Source organism: Panthera onca, chromosome B4, assembly GCF_046562875.1.
Source record: "Panthera onca isolate mPanOnc1 chromosome B4, mPanOnc1 haplotype 2, whole genome shotgun sequence".
NCBI lineage: Eukaryota > Metazoa > Chordata > Mammalia > Carnivora > Felidae > Panthera > Panthera onca.
In genome coordinates, this window is record NC_138345.1 from 90,707,974 (window position 1) to 90,724,458 (window position 16,485).

General features: G+C 42.7%; 1 protein-coding gene across 2 annotated transcripts in view; it reads left to right on the plus strand.

The window, feature by feature from the left end:
- HMGA2 (high mobility group AT-hook 2) overlaps nucleotides 1-10,093 on the plus strand; it is a 138,884-nt gene extending 128,791 nt beyond the window's left edge. For both annotated transcript variants that reach the window (XM_060657049.3, XM_060657048.3), the window contains one exon: nucleotides 9,941-10,093. In XM_060657049.3, coding sequence (XP_060513032.1) covers nucleotides 9,941-9,988 — 48 coding nt within the window. In that variant the 3' untranslated portion in view covers nucleotides 9,989-10,093. The remainder of the gene's footprint in view (nucleotides 1-9,940) is intronic.
- Nucleotides 10,094-16,485: the final 6,392 nt, after the last annotated feature.

Here is a 16,485-nt window from a genome sequence, read left to right on the forward strand (position 1 = left end):
CACCTAGAGATCATATAGGACATACATATATCACCATGTACCTGAACTGTGTATATGCCTGAACCCTGCCCAGTAGTATCTGCAGAGCCAGCCCTTGTGAGCCAATCGTGAGCACCTCTTTCAAATTCTGTGTTAGGTGACGTCCAGTAGGTAGCTTGAAATCGACTATGATGTAAGTATTTACACCGTGGAATTTGACGGCTGCTACCGATCAGGACCTTTTTTTCCTGAAGAGCAAGTTTGCCTGCGCCCACCGGCCCTACCCTTCACTGATTCTGATTTTTTGGGGTCTGAAGACCCAAGCATAGGTATTTTTTATGAACTCCCCAAGCTATTCTAATGTGCAGCCAGAGGTGAAGATACTTGGTGAACACGCACGAGAAGACATGTGAACATTTGTTGAACAAATGACCACAGAGTGCCAGTGGATATGAGGCACATAGGGGATACAGTCGGATGAGTGGAATACCGTGTGTTACTTAAGGGGATAATTCCTGGAAGACTTTTTATTTTGTGTTGCCGTCTAGTTGCAGAGGGGAAAATGGAGATATAAATTAGGGAAACAGAGATGCTATGAATGAGATGAGTGGCAGATTCAAAAGTAGAGGGGCAGAAACAAATAAATTACAGGTGGAGATTATCAGTGTGTCTGAAACTGATTGCGGATTGGTCAGTAATACACCAAGAAATAATAAATGTTTTCCCAAGAAACTCAGGAATGGCAAAGAAGGCACAGAAGGACTGGGCTGGTCTTCGCTGATCTGTGTGGTTGTGTTACAGACCCTGCTCCAGAAGTTGCCCTTGAAAGGAGAGTTCAGAGTTAAAAAAATAAAAAATAAAAAAAGAATGTGAGCTCATTGGGCTTCCTAATCTATATTGTCTAAGGACATAGTGATGAATTATATAAACATGGGGGCTACAAGGAAGTTCATGGAGGATAATGTAAATTTAACACTACATTCAAAAGGATCTCTTCCTTTTCCATCTGTTTATTTCAAAATACCCTCCCAGATGGCTTTTCCATGTGGCAGTCTGGATTAACTCAGGCTCATATCCTTTGTTCATCAACAGTACTATATTCAGATCCTGTTTTGAGGTGGTGAAAATTTTAATACAATGAAGTATTTCACATCTAAAGAAAAGAGCTCGGCAGCGTGTAAGGAGACCTAGGTTTTGCTTTCTGGCCCCATCACTGGACGAATTAATCTCTCTGTGCCTCATTTATCCATCTGTGGACTGGGATCATAACAACACATCTCCCTTACTCCCAAGAAAACTTTGAGAGATCCATAATTCTATAAATTCCAGGGAGCATTACTATGTTCTGACTTATTTGGGGAGGCTGGATTTCTAATTTCCGGAGATTTATACTCTCAAAAAGTCTAGAATTCTAATTCCTCCAAAACTGTCTTTTTGACCTCAGGCGTTTTCCCTGCACGTTTCAAAAATAAAGATTGTTTAATCTTTAAGGGGGAAATGTTACAGTGATTGCCACATTCTCTCATTAGGATTGAAGCAGTCAGAACCACTTTTCTTGGCGGTATGTCGCAATTACAAAGACTCTATTGTGAAATATCCCAATGCCATCAAATTCTGAAATTTGAGAATTCCAGAGCTTCAAGAGTGCCACTTCTGGAAACTGGTATACAAAGCAGCAAAATTCATTCTGAGGAGACAAGTGTAGAATTACAGTAAGTCCCCAAATTGAGATATGTGTTTATGTATGTAAATACATGTGTCCAGAGAAGAATAAAAATTTAAGGGAAACCCTGCTGCCAGGGTTTGTGTTTATAAAGTCCACCAGGTGCCATCAGCTACAGACGTTAAGTGTGTCCCACATCCTAAGGGGAAAGTTAATGGTCTCTTAAAAATCTAAAGAGAAAAATCTGCAATATTCACATTAATCTGTTTAATTACAGAAACGGTGAGGACAAAGATTACTAGGGCACTCTATTTTTATTTAAAATGGCAAATTAAGCAATAAATGGAAATGAGCTCATGTCTTCGTGTTTTAGCAGTGTGATGCAGTTGACTTCTCAGCCACATGGAACACATTCTTTGGTAGGAAACAGTGGTGGGATTTGTTGTCAGTGTTGCTTTTATAAAAGTTAACCCCATACAAGTATCCGATTATTATTATCGATAGAGGGAATGCTGTTCCTCGGCTTGTCACTTTGATGAGAATAAATCTCACGCCCTCTCAGACCTCTAAAAAGGTTTTGCTGGTCCGTCAGATATCTCCTTGTTTCTTGGGTTCCTTCTCTGAAGGCTTTGAACAGAGATCCAAAGTGACTCCTGCTAGATAATTCAGATAGTCTTTTCTCACCTGAGTCTACCCAAATGGGAAAATCGGCTTTAAAAATCCTAACGGTTCTCCTGACTTTCAACCCAGTTTTCCTCATGGTTGTTCTGCCCTGGCAAGCGCCACCTCTAGCAACGAAGACAGGTATAAACCTGCTCCTTTTCAATTTCCCAACAAGAGGCTTGGAAAGTTCCCCATTTCTAAAAGAGCAGAAACAGAGCTTTGTGTTTTGAGGTAGAATCTTTACCTGCGAGTAACATCTTCTGTGGGGGGGTGTGTACCAGGGCAAAGAACTCTCAGTAAGCCTGGTTATCATGGGACTTTTCCCCTCTTAAAAAAAAAAAAAAAAAGGTTGAATGTTTTTACAGGGACTTCAAGAGCTGTTTTAAGGATGTTTATATTTCAGACAACCTAAACATTGTTTGGAGCAAAAGGAGAGATTTCGTTTTGGGACAAGCACGTTGATGAATTGCAGTCAGCATCTTGTTCTTAAAGAAGGCATTTTGACTGGGGGCTCTCGGTCTAGACACACAAAGGAGAAAGGAGGAGGGGGAGAGAGGGAGGGTATTCTCAGTCCAACACTCGTCTTTTAAATGGTACCTTGGCCAATGCAGTAAATAATTCCTAATAAATCCAATTTGCAAATGGTCACTCTCCCATTGCACCGTGATTTATGCTGCCCAAGTCATAAAGAGCACTGATTTATTTATTTTCCTACTTAGGCTCTTTCAAGCTGGCAAAACATTTTGTGGGCCAGTAATTGTTTGGTACCAACCGGCAAAACACGAGAATTCTATCAAAGCCCAGCCTGAGCGGCACTGTTTTGTTGTAGAGGAAATACTTTTTGATTTAACCTCTGACCTCTGACATTGCAAAGGTCAAGGGAAAAGGAGAGAGCACAGCAGAAATCAACGTTTAACCCTTACAGTAAAATCCCTCAAGGACGTAACAGCACAGGTGGGGCAAAGAGACATATCAAAATTATTATTAACCATAAACATATGAAGTAATTAGCTTAGCCAACACTTGTAATAAGGGAATATGAGCGAGGTGAAGTCAGCTGTGTTTTGGCAGAGAATGTCTCATAGAGATGACATAAACTTCTAACAGAAGTGAAAACACATCACTCAATGTAAAAACCTCCAAAAGGCAAAAATTTAGTGTTTCTGGGTTTGCCAGATTTCCTATATGAGTTTTTTTTTTTTTTTTAAGTATGATTGTTTTTAACTATGTGAAGCCCATGGATCAGGCTAAAAATGAAAATGGCAATGTCTGCCTGCTTTTCCTCTGCGTGGTGATGTGAGTTGAATAAACACCAATTGTTTATTCAATAGGTAAACTTTCTTCTCATTATCCAAACATGCTGACCCAAATTAATATGGATAAATAGTAACTGGTTTTAAAACCTGGTCTTTCTAAGAAAATCTGTAATGTTTGAATAGAAATCTATTGCTTTGTCCAAGATACTTCCTTTACGTTCAGGAAGTGTTTGCTGAACACTCAAATGTATATTGAGTAATTATTTGTTGACTTACTGCTGTTACTGATATTTTCACAATTTTATTCAAAAGTCCTAACCCAGGACAATGAAAAACATTCGGTGAAAAATGTTTGACTAAAATCCAGCAATGTTCTCTTCCCTGGCGACACATACAACAATATGCAAAATTTATACACATAGAAAACAAAGAGAAAAGGTTTCTCCTGGTCTGTGCCACCGATAAACACATCTGGAATGGAACCATTAAATACCCTTTAACCTAGCCATTTTCAAAAACTGCTTTGCATGAAAACAAGAACATTCCTCAACCATTTTTGGAGATGTTGAAATAAACTTCCTTCTTCTGAATGCTTCCTTCGTGCAAAAATCCTTTCGCTACATCTTTAGTATTTTTCAAACCTGAGGCTCCTTTAGTAAGCATTAGAACGGGCATGGCAAATCCATACAGCTCACCATCCTCAGAAAGGGCGACTTACAGGATCTTGAAACTTGCAGTCAGTTTATCCGTGAAATGATTTCCCTATCTGCAAAGTGTGACTCCCTTCTGAAATCAGTGGTAAATATCCCTTCACCCCAGGAAACAAATCTGCATATCCTGGGGATGAACAGTGACCTCTGTTTACGATACTTTCAGTGACAGAACCCTGATCAAGGACACAGACGAGAGAAACAGGAGTGCATTTAAGAAACCAAAAACCTCTTGTTTGGTTTTCTTTTTCAAGGCTTTATTTAAAAATCGTGTGTTTCTTTCTCACCAATCTATCATTGAATCACAGGTAAAGAAACACACAGAGAATGAGTAACTGCAATTAATCATTATTCCACACTGTATCTTAGAGGATTTTTTTTCTCTTTTTTTTTTCAAAAATGTTCCCATTTGGTTGTCACATTTTCCCCTCACACCCTGCTGGGCAGTTAGGTGGGTATGGTCATTACTGGTCTGACACAGTGAGAATAGACGTGAGTTACACAGCCCATCAATGCCAGGGCTGATGTCTGTGGTCAACGACCTCTAGGATCAACCAGTCTTCTTTACTTTAAACATCCCTCAATAAAGACCTTAACACTGACTTTATCAAGTTGATGGTCACACATGCAGGATAGTCCTGACACTTGTATATTTCTGTAGACATAAAGCTAAAATAAAGAAAGCACTAGGTACAAATGCCATGAATATCCCAACTTCTTAAGTCTCCTTTTTCAAAAAGTATATTCCCCTCCTAACGTTTCCACCAGAATACCTTCCACTTGCCAGATTATCCGGTTTCTATATGTTCCATTTAACGTATTTTTAAAAATCTGATGTAAAGTTTTCCTAGTTGGAGGAAATAATCACTTTCCATTAAGTTAAACAGCCTCAATCCATTTTTTTTTTTAATTTTTTTAATGTTTATTTAGTTTTGAGAGACAGAGACAGAGCACCAGCAGGGGAGGGGCAGAGAAAGAGAGGCAGACACAGAATCCGAAGCAGGCTCCAGGCTCTGAGCTGTCAGCACAGAGCCCGACGCGGAGCTTGAACCCATAAACCTCGAGATCATGACCTGAGCCGAAGTCAGACGCTCAACCGCCTGAGCCACCCAGGCACCCCCCTCTTTTTTTTTAATGTTTATTAAATCCATTTTAAGTTAAAATATCTGGCAGAGAAATAGAAAAACTCCATTTTGTGGTCTTGCAGGTCACAGCTACAGCTAGAACTTGAAAAATTGGTTTCTGGTCATTGCTGCTGAGGCAGAGAGCCCGTTATTTCTTTTCGGGTGGGACTGGCTGGAGATACTCAGCAACGTGAAAAACTCTCAAATGTGTCTGTCATTCTGAGTCCTTAACGAGTTGGACATGTTAAGATGACAATAAGAATTTGTCACTTAGCCATAACGACTCTTTCTAGACAACCAGGTATTTGTAGGTTTATTGGCAAGATAGCTTAAATTGCAGATGTATTTTTAGCCTGCAGCATTTTTATAATAACAGAGTTGCAGAATTCTTTGCAATCAAGGAGAAGAAATAAGGATTTATTAAAGCCGACATGGACTTCTGGGATTTTGCACTCCTTACTGCACACAAAGAGGGGGATCATGGGGACCCAACTCCTAAAATTTGTAAGGAGAGCATTTCCGTTTCCCGATTCCATTTAGAATTCACCGGCCCCTCTTCCACTGCAGACCTGCTGTTTAGTCTGCATCTGAAAATTAAACCCAGAGCTTCGGCTCTCACATTAAATACTAAACGTTCCTCCAGCACACGCCCTCACCCGCGTCTGTGTGCTAAGATCTATGATTAGACTCTTAAGACGTTTAAAATTCCATCAAGCATTACAGGATAAGGCTGGATATTGGGCTGTCTTCTTCCTCCTTTTGAATCAATTAGCGGAAGTAAACCCAAAGGTAAATGCCACATGCGGAATGGAGATAAGTGCAAACTCTATTTCTGGGTTTTAGGGGGGTGTTTTTGCAAGCTTAACGAAAGCAATGAAAGAGTTACATTTATTAAATTCCTCTTTTTTCCCCCCCTGAACGAAAGAAAAACTAAGGCAAAATGAGTGCAATTTTCCAGGAGTCATAATAAAAATACAGTCCTCCAACTCTGCCCACTTTCCTTTCCCTCTCTTCAGTTTTCTGCCCAAAAGACTCGCGTGTTTCGCCCCGATGTGGTGCCGCCTCCGTTGTCTCTGTAAAGCAGCCGCGTGAGTGGCTGGGAGCTGTTCAGTGTTCAGAGGTCTTAGTGGCCGGTGCTCGTAAAAATGTCACCGTGCACTTCCACTTTGAAAAGTCCTCTTATCCTGCCTTCCCCCAGCCCCCTCCCGACAGTTAGCCTCCTTGACCAGACGGCTGCTGGTTTGCCTTCCCACCTTGTGGACTGGCCTAACGAGACGTGCGGAACTCTTGGCTCTCGGATTTCAGTCTCCCTATTGCCTCAAAGCTGCTCTTGGGGGGGCCTACACCAGCTCAAAGGTCCTTTGGCCATGTGTTGCAAGCATGAAGTAATTTAAATAAGTATCTCGAGGTGCAAGCTATTGTCTGTCCTAAGTGGCGGTGTCTTCTAAGCCACCCGAGAAGGTTGAATCTCAGGGGTCCCCACCAACTACTCTGCTATGGAAATAAGAGTCTTTGGGGACGTCAGAGCCAGTTGCTGCTTCCCCCCATCACCCGTTTCCGTCCGCACTTGGCACCACAGAAGGGCCCGTGTGAAGTCTAGTCAGCTGCGACACTTGGGGCGGCAGAGGGTGGGTGTTCCAAGTTCATCTTTTTTTTCCTGACAGGGAAGATTTTTCTTCTAATTACACCCGTACTTTTGCCATGGCAAACCACACATGTAGCGAAAAGTCAAATCACTGCAAAGGTGAGAACTGAGGTCTGCGGAGGTGAGGAGTGCCGCACACCATCATCCTCTTGGTAGCCCTGCTGTCCTTTGGAGGGTGGCCAGTCAGGGCCATGCCAAGAAGAGAGAACTCTCCACCTACTAGACATGTGAAAAAACCATCATGCGGAGCATGTGAGAGCCACATCACTTCCAGAAGTTCGCGGAGTGAGTCTCCCACTCTCTGACCCTCTAGTTATATACCCAGTACTAACTGACAGCCACCAGTAGAAGAATTTCAAGGTCAGCGGAAAGACACATTAATAAAACGACTCTCCGTGTTGTGTTAAGAACGGTTAAGTAAAGGAAACAATATGAGGGACCATCATTTTCAGCTGAGTTGTGTCTCAGGGATTTAAATAAACCACTCACATATCGGGAGCTTCAAGAGCTCAAATCAAGCAAAGTTTCTGGGAATGTTTTGAAAAGCTGATCACATTCCATCTACTACAAGGTCTTTGTAAGTTCATGGCCTGAAAAGTCTATTTCCTTCCGGATCTGACAGTACTGTGGGTTCCAGATGATATAGAAAAATCGAGCAGTTAGAAATGGAATAATTACAGCTAAATCCAGGAGGTTTTCCAGCTTGACGGAGTTCTAGTAATTTGTTAACCAGAAGAAGAGGGAATAAAATCTACCTGCCAGCTTGTATGCTGTGGTCTGTTTCAGAGTGGTACTCTTAAGTTCACACCTCATGTCATCATGAGAAGTGAGTCATTTGGGGACGGATGAGGAGTGTATCTGCCTAACAACTTAGTGACTTTCTGGAATTTAAATATTAAGTGAAAAGACAAGGTCATAGGGCAGCCGAACCTTGGCTTGTCTCTCTTTCGGCTGTCCATGGCTTTGATCACGCTACATCCTCCTTTGTGGCCAGGGCTCCGTAGAGAATCTCAGGGTCATGGCCTGTTGCCTATCAAGAGGTATAAACCTGCCGCTTAAATATGTGAAGCCCTCAGTCTGGGGGTTGGGAGCAGGGGAGGTAGCTTCATACGCTCCACATTTCCCACATAACCCGAAGCAGACTAAACAAAACCGGTGTGAAATCTCATGACTTGATGCTGCTGCGGTTATATTTTTTAAGCTGTAATCCATTCATTTGTAGGTGTGTTTATTCCCAGGATTTACAGCTTTCTCGGTCTTTGGGGGAAGAGAATGTTTGAAACCTTTCGCAAAGGGTTTGCAGTGAGCAGTGATCTATGATTAAAGCCCAGGATGGAGAGACAGAGAGAGAGAGAGAGAGAGAGAGAGAGAGAGAGAACACGTGCACGCACACATGCATTCATGTGAGTGTGTGAGTGCCCGTTGGTGTGGGCTTTTTTTCCTCCCGTTTGCTGCTCTTACGCAAAAGCGTCACACGTGGTAGCATTTAGGAGCTCCTTCACAGCTGAAGTGTTTCAAACACTAATGAATGGAAGTTTGGTCATATAACGCAGACAAGCTTTAAGGCACGCTTTACTGAATGGTGCACTGTAGTGACCTGGGAAAGGAAGAGGGGTATAAATTGTGTCAGTTAGCCACCCAGACAAAATGAAGCCATGTGGAAAATCAAATCTATTAAAGTATGAAGACTGTTATAAGCTGTTCTAAGCTGGCCATTCTTAAAGGGGCTCTGTTTGCTGCCGGAGTAAATGTTTATCTCTTCTCCCAGATCTTTTTCACATGCCGTCTTAGGAGACAATGTGCAGTATTTGATAAAAAATCATCCTCTCACTAACAACGCTTTTATCAGAAATGTTTATTGTCTCCGCTTTACCACCCATGTCCCGAAAGGTACTTGCACGTTTGTTAAATAAGCAAAGGGAAAGAGAACCGTGTGCGGCTTAAGCCAGCTTGCAGAAACTCCCAACAAATTCCAGAGCCATAGGGAATCAGAAAAAAAGAAAGGAGGAGGAAGAATTAGATTTATATGGAGAGGAGGTCCTGCAAAAACACACATATTAGATTTTCTCTGCTTGGCCGGCCCACCATTAAGTGTTCGGTTGATGTGGACTTAGTATTGACATTCAGCAGTCATGCCAAACTTTGGTCATTGTCTTAAAATGTGCTTTAATAAATACAAGAATGAGGAACTCGATTTGGAGAGGAAGTTAGTAGTCAGCTCTTGCAACCCTTCTCCAAGCTCGTTTGTGTGCTCACACTGCCTCTGCCCCGTGGCGGCGGTGGCGTCCTGGTCACACACAGGTTCTGGCGCCCGTCTGCCCCGCCCAATTCCCGGCCCTACTCCCTCCGTAGCTTTGGGTACATCGCTTTCCATGCCTTGACTTTTTTGTCTATAAAACGGGGACAATAACAAACAATCCCCGAGAGCCTCTAGTAAGCCTCATGGACGTATCAGCTATTACTGCCAGTATCTGAAGGACAGGTTCATTTGAGTCTTAAGAAAGGGTTTCCCTTGACTTGGGTTTTTTTCTTACTTGTGCACCGGGTTTGTAAAACTGATGACCGGCACGCTGTCGGGAAAAATTTATCCATTTCTTTTTTACTCTGATTGGTGAGTGAGCTTACATTGGCCTGACATTCTCTGGACTGCACACAATTGAATTTGCTGACCAGCCACCATGATGTCAAGCCTTAAGTCAACAGGGGCTAAATGACTCTGCTCTGGGAAAAAACAACACCTTGATTCCTCAATTACAGTTTAAGAAGCCCTGGGAATGAGGGCTTGCCAAGCGTCCGCATCCTCTTTTGCAGCCAGCAGAACGTGCTGTGGAGACAGGTCGTCTCTGAACCGTTGGCAAAGAAGAGCCCACACTAATGGTTGTGCCCTTTGTGTGTTCCAGGAGGAGACTGAAGAGACATCCTCACAAGAGTCTGCAGAAGAGGATTAGGGGGCGCCAACATTCGATTTCTACCTCAGCAGCAGTTGGATCTTTTGAAGGGAGAAGACACTGCAGTGACCACTTTCTCTATTCCCATGGTCTTTCCACTTTCATCTGGGGGGGTGGGGGGGTGGGGGGAAGGGGGTGGGGTGGGAGCAGGGTGGGGGGCGGGCGGGGAGAAATCACATAACCTTCAAAAGGACTATATTAATCACCTTCACAGTCCCAGGTTTAGTGAAAAACTGCTGTAAACACAGGGGACACAGTTTAACAATGCAACTTTTAATTACTGTTTTCTTTTTTTCTTAACCTACTAATAGTTTGTTGAACTGATAAGCAGGAGCGGGTGGGTGAGAAAAACTCCGAATCGGGTTTAGTCGAGCATGCACTGCACATAGACCAGAGAGCGTCACGCTCCTGACGTGGGGCGCTCCCCACCCCGGGAAAGGCGCAGTGTTCAACACTGTGTACCGCTCGGCCACCGCCCGACCCGCTCACCGTAGTGAAGCTTCTGTTTAGAACACCAAAGATAGGACTAGATACTACTTCTCTCTTTTTCGTATAATCTTGTAGACACTTACTTGATGGTATTTTAACTTGTAGTTCCAAACGAGACGAAATGCTGATGTATCCTTTCATCCAGCTAACAAACCAGAAAAAAAAGGTTATGTTCCTGTCTCAAAAAGGGAAGTCAGCAAACAGATATTGCCAACGCCTCTATTTATGGATCTCACACATATCAGCGGGAGTGATACATTTACCCACGGCGCTCGCTTTCAGGAAAACGCCCATCCGTATAGAACCTACTTCCTACAGAGCCAAATGCCACTGAGCAATAAATCACACTTGTTAGCTTCAAAGCATTTAAGGAACCTAGACAAGTCAAATTATCCTCTTTGTCATTTACTGCAAAGGTACAACAGAGTAACATACGATGAACCCGCCCGAATGACGATGGGGTGGGAGGAGCGAGATATAAATTTCTTTTGCTGTAGTTATAGGACAGTTGAAAAGACAAAACAAGCAGTCCCTCTCTGTCTCTCTGTCTCTCTGTCTCTCTCCATTATGTATCCGTTTCCGTGAAAGACCTAAATACCACTTACCTCAAATTAAGCGTACGTATTACTTCAAGTAATACGTTTTGACATAGGATGGTTGACTGAGGTGCTTTACTTCGGCTTCAGCCCACCGTCTCTTCATTCAAACTGCACTTTTAGCCAGAGATGCAATAATATATCCCCACTACTCAATACTACCTCTGAATGTTACAATTAATTTACAGTCTAGTACTTATTACATGCTGCTATACACAAGCAATGCAAGAAGAAAAAATAACCTAATGGGTAGGTGACGCTAATCATCTGTGGTTCTTTTTGTACACTTCATTACAGTTAAAGAAGCAGTCTCCTTACTGTGTTTTCAGCATGGCTATGTATTTTTCTATTTTTTTTTAATTAAAATTTTACAAATACTTGTTTCAGCTTCTCTGCTAGATTTCTACATGAACTTGAATTTTTTTTTTTTTTTAACCAAGTCGCTCCTAGGTTCTTAAGGATCATTTTCCTCAATCACACTACACGCCACACAAAATTTGACTGTAACATTTGAATCTTACCCTCCACGTTTGTACCTCAAATGAATTGTTTAAGGAAATGGACTAATTGACTTGCAAAGACCTACCTCCAGACTTCAAAAGGAAGGAACTTGTGACTTGCAGCATCCATGTGTGTCAGGGTTTGATGTTGTTCAAACCGCAGCGATCCCGAGTCCAAACTATTTTTGTAAAAGACGTTTGATAGAAAGGAACACATTTTTACATACTTTTGGCAAAGAAAGAAAGAAAATAAAGCCAACCTTCAAAGAAACTTGAAGCTTTGTAGGTGTGATGCGACAAGCCCAGCTTTTGCATGATGCAATCAAAAATCTATGTTTTTTTTCAGATTGGTTTGAATATGAGAAAATGCTTGACAGATATTTTCATGTATTTTACACAAATGTGATTTTTGTAATATGTCTCCACCAGATTTATTTTAAACGCTTCTTATGTAGAGTTTTTTATTGCTTTCTCTCCTAGTGAGTGTGCTGACTTTTTAACATGGTATTATCAACTGGGCCAGGAGGTAGTTTCTCATGATGGCTTGTGTCAGTCTGGCTTTTAGTACTGAAGCCAAATGAAACTCAAAACCATCTCTCTTACAGCCACTTCGGGGAGGTCATTTCAGAGGCCACACACCTCTCGGAGACTGGCAGATGGCTCACTGTTGTGAATCACCAAAGGAGCTACGGAGAGAATTAAAACTCAACCTTACTGTTAACTGTGCATTAAATAAGCAAATAAGCAGTGGCTCCTAAAAATAAAAGTCCCATCCCGTATCTTTGGTTGGGCCTTTCGAAACCTCATTGGCCAGCTCGTAAAACTAAAGCAAGTTGCTCATGTTGGCCAAACTCGGAGCACCGAGCGATTTCCATCTCTGATGAAGTTACTCTTTTATTTCCTATACGTTGTACAATCAAAACACACGACTACCTCTTAAGCCCCAGTATACCTCATTTTTCATACTGAAAAAAAAAAAAAAAGCTTGTGGCCAATGGAACAGTAAGAACATCATAAAATTTTTATATATATAGTTTATTTTTGTGGGAGATAAATTTTATAGGACTGTTCTTTGCTGTTGTTGGTCTCGGCTAAGTAAGACTGGACACTTAACTTTTCTACCATTTCTGCAAGTTAGGTATGTTTGCAGGAGAAAAGTATCAAGACGTTTAACTGCAGTTGACTTTCTCCCTGTTCCTCTGAGCGTCTTCTAACTTGATTCTTTGTTCTTCATGTAGAGTTGCTGTCTATGATTGTACTTTGAATCGCTTGCTTGTTGAAAATATTTCTCTAGTGGATTATCACTGTCTGTTCTACACAATAAACATAACAGCCTCTGTGATCCCCATGTGTTTTGATTCCTACGCTTTGTCATAACTCCATTAAATGAGTAATAAAGTTTGGTCAAAACAGGTCATGGAGAGAGCCATTCACAAGTCATTTTGTCGCACCCCCTGCATATTGTGGGCCCACACCTCTACGTACCCTGACCTAACGGTTTAAAGTACTGTGCTGCTTAAATCAACTGCCCTAGATTCGCCTTTCACGGTCTGGCATTTAATCCTACAAAGATGACCTTAGAATTAATGTAAAGGAAGATTAGGCTGTAGGTTAAAACTGGAGAATCTCTCCTGAAGGCTGGCGTCTACGAGGTTGGTAAGGGAAGTGGGTGATGATATCCTCGGTATCTTTCAAGTAACGGTTGCAGAGCGTGCCAAAAGTTGTTGGGTGAAGAGAGTAAGACGTGAAAAGACACCGAGTGTCTCTGGATAGGAGTCTCTTACTTTATAAGAACCAGAAGCAGGGTCAGAATTATTCCACCAAGTTCAAGATCCCCTTTACATCTCAATTGCTGATTATGAATACATCCAGGAGTGTTCCAAGGCTAAAATCTTCTGGTTTATGCTGTCACCACTGTCACTAAAACCCTTCCTTTAGATTCTTTGGAAGGACTTACCCTTAAACATCTCCTGTTGGGGAATTTATTGTCAAATTTATGACTTGACTCCTTCTTTCGTTTATTTTCGCAGCCAATATTCTCTGAGTGCCTACTTTGTGCTAAGCCCCAGACCAAGAGACCTTCAAAAGATCATCTTCCTTAGAGAAAACTATGCAGGTAGAGAAATACAGGCAGCATATGAAAAGAACCAAACACATTGCTTAGGCAACAAATGGCCAGAATTTGGAGGAGGCAAAGCCATTTCCCTGCTAGAGTGGATCATTAGTTCAGCCTATTAATAGACCAAATGTATTTAATATAACCCATATTTAGTCTCTTCATTTTTATTAACATACAAAAGCACATAAGAAGAAATTACTTCTGGAAAATGAAAACAAAGAAACCAACAGAGAATCTTTGGCTTGGAAAAGAAAGAATAAGACGAGGCATGTTATGTCCAGAATAGAATAAGGAGATGAATAGCATAAACTTTTTACCATATTGTAGAGTCAATACTCACTAAACGATCTCTGAATCAGGTTTCCCTTTTCATTTTAGAAAAATTAAACTATTGCTTACACGCAATAAGCATTACACTTATGAAAATTATTATGTGAAGAAACATTTTAGGTTTAAACCTAAGTTCAAGGAGTGTGTCCAAAAAAAATCAGCCAATGCATTCAAATAACAGTGGAGTCCCTAGTATGTGCTAGATATTGTTTGGGATAATAAAGGTAGAGGACATTTCATCCCTGCCCGTCAAGAGCCACAACTTTTCATGAGGGACTTGGACCCAACGGGGAGCTGTGTAAATAGAACGTTCCCGAGTTACCCTGCAGGTGGTTGGAGGCATCCTGAACCCCCTGCTAATAACAGGGATGAATTGCTGGCCGTCTCACAAGAGGGCTGTTGCATCACCAACAGAGAGGGATCCTGTGCGATACCGACAATGAGTCTCAGCCAGCGTAGCATTCCATATGTGTGCGGGGAGGGGAAGTGTTGTTCAGCAGGGTTAGGTACTCGACTCTTGGATGAATTCAGGAATGGTAAGTGGTTTAGAAGTATGGGAAGTAATAAAAACAAATAAGGGGCGCCTGAGTGGCCCAGTCAGTCAAGTGTCTGACTCGATTTTGGCTCAGGTCACAATCTCATGGTGTGTGAGTTCAAGCCTCAAGTATGGGATTCTCTCTCACCCTCTCTCTCTCTGCCCCTCCCCCACTTGCGTGCGTGTGCGCGCACTCTCTCGCTCTCTCAAAAAAAAATAAACTTAAAAAAATAACAACTGAAGAATGAATGACAGTGCCATCAGTGTGGCAGAATGCAGACCCATACTACAGATTAGTGAATGAGACTTCAGAAAAGTGAAACAATAGGAAGCTCAAGAGTGGAGAAGAGGGCAAAATGGGCTTGCTTCTCATCAAGCTTTATTTCCATAAGATGACTTTTTATTGAACAAGACTAGTTCTTAGAGTCAGGTAGGGTCCTCCTTGAGCAGTTACTCCTCAGATCTAAGAAATCTGGCCTACAGGGGGAAGAGAAGTTGAAAAGAACCAAAATCACTTGTGAAATATGGAATGCAGCTGGGTAACATCCAGAGAGTCAAAAGGTAGCAACAGAGGTCTATACCCGTAGTCTGAGTTTAGCCATCTGTGAAACTTGGCAGTCTGTGCTCGGCCTGAAGTAGGTGGGAAATGGCTGTGGATGTGACCCTCTGCCTGGCTCTCTGCTCCTCTATCCTCAGACTTTTCATTCAGGAGGCCACCCCTGCCAAGCCAGCCATGGGAGGGGTCTGCCCTACTCTTATACCAAGGCCCCGGGTACAGCCAATGGGAAAATGCTTCAGGTCAGTAGCCCCCCCGGTGTACCCAGTTTACAATAGTTGGGTTCTTCTCTTCTGCCTCTGAGCCTGATTCACAACCTTAAGAACACACCCCCACCCCATTCATGCAGGGCTAGGCCCTTGCCTTCCTCCCCGCAGCCCTCCCAAGGCCCTCATCCTTTGTCTGTACATCGCTCAACCCTGGGGCTGACCTCTTGTGACCTGCTCGTCCCATGCCCTCCTCTCCTCTCATCTGATTACGTGCTTTCTCGCTTTTGGACTTCACCTGGTTTGTGGCTGCCCTGATCCTAGTTTAAGCATACATTCTCAGAAATGTAGGATAACATTTGAAAATGCTCCTTTGCCAGAACCTAGATGGTGGGTGCCTGCTTTGGGAGAGACTTGCTGGGGTGGGGTGGGGGTGCGGAGGAATGGTGGATGCAGGTCTCACCCCGTCATCTGCTGCCCCAGAGAAACAGCAGGAAAGAGAAGCACTGGAAAGCGCGGCCACAACTTTCCCCTGAATACTCGAGATCTCAGAAGCTTCAGTGTCCTCTCAAGCCATGTTACCAATTGGTTCTTGCTTTTGCTGGGCATGTCAGGCACGTCTTAGAGGAATCTTAGGAAGAGGAGTTGCCATTTAAGCCGTGACACTCCAAGACAGGCAGTTAATTTCAGTTAATATTGAGACTCAGGTCATTCAGTCGCCTTTCAAAAGTGTCTGATGACTGATGTCCAGGGACACTGGACAAGGTATCCCACTGCACTGTAGACACAAAAGGTGTGAGCTCTGGAACTAGACCGCCTAGGTTTGAATCCTGGCTCTGCCACTAACTAGCTGGGGGACCTTGCACAAATCATGTAACCATGCTGGGATCCGTTTTTTCATTTTTTTAAGTTTTTATTTTAATTGTATTATTTACTTCGAGAGAGAGAGGGGTGGGGGGGTGGGCAGAGAGAGAGAGACAGAGAGACAGAGAGAAAATCCGAAGCAGGCTCCGTGCTGTCAGCACAGAGCCTGATGCAGGGCTCGATCCTACAAACTGTGACCTGAACTGAAATCAAAAGTCGGACGCTTAACCAACTGAGCTGCCCAGGCAACGCATTTTCATTTTTAAGTAAAAAAAATAACCTCTATCTAAAAGCGTTGTTAA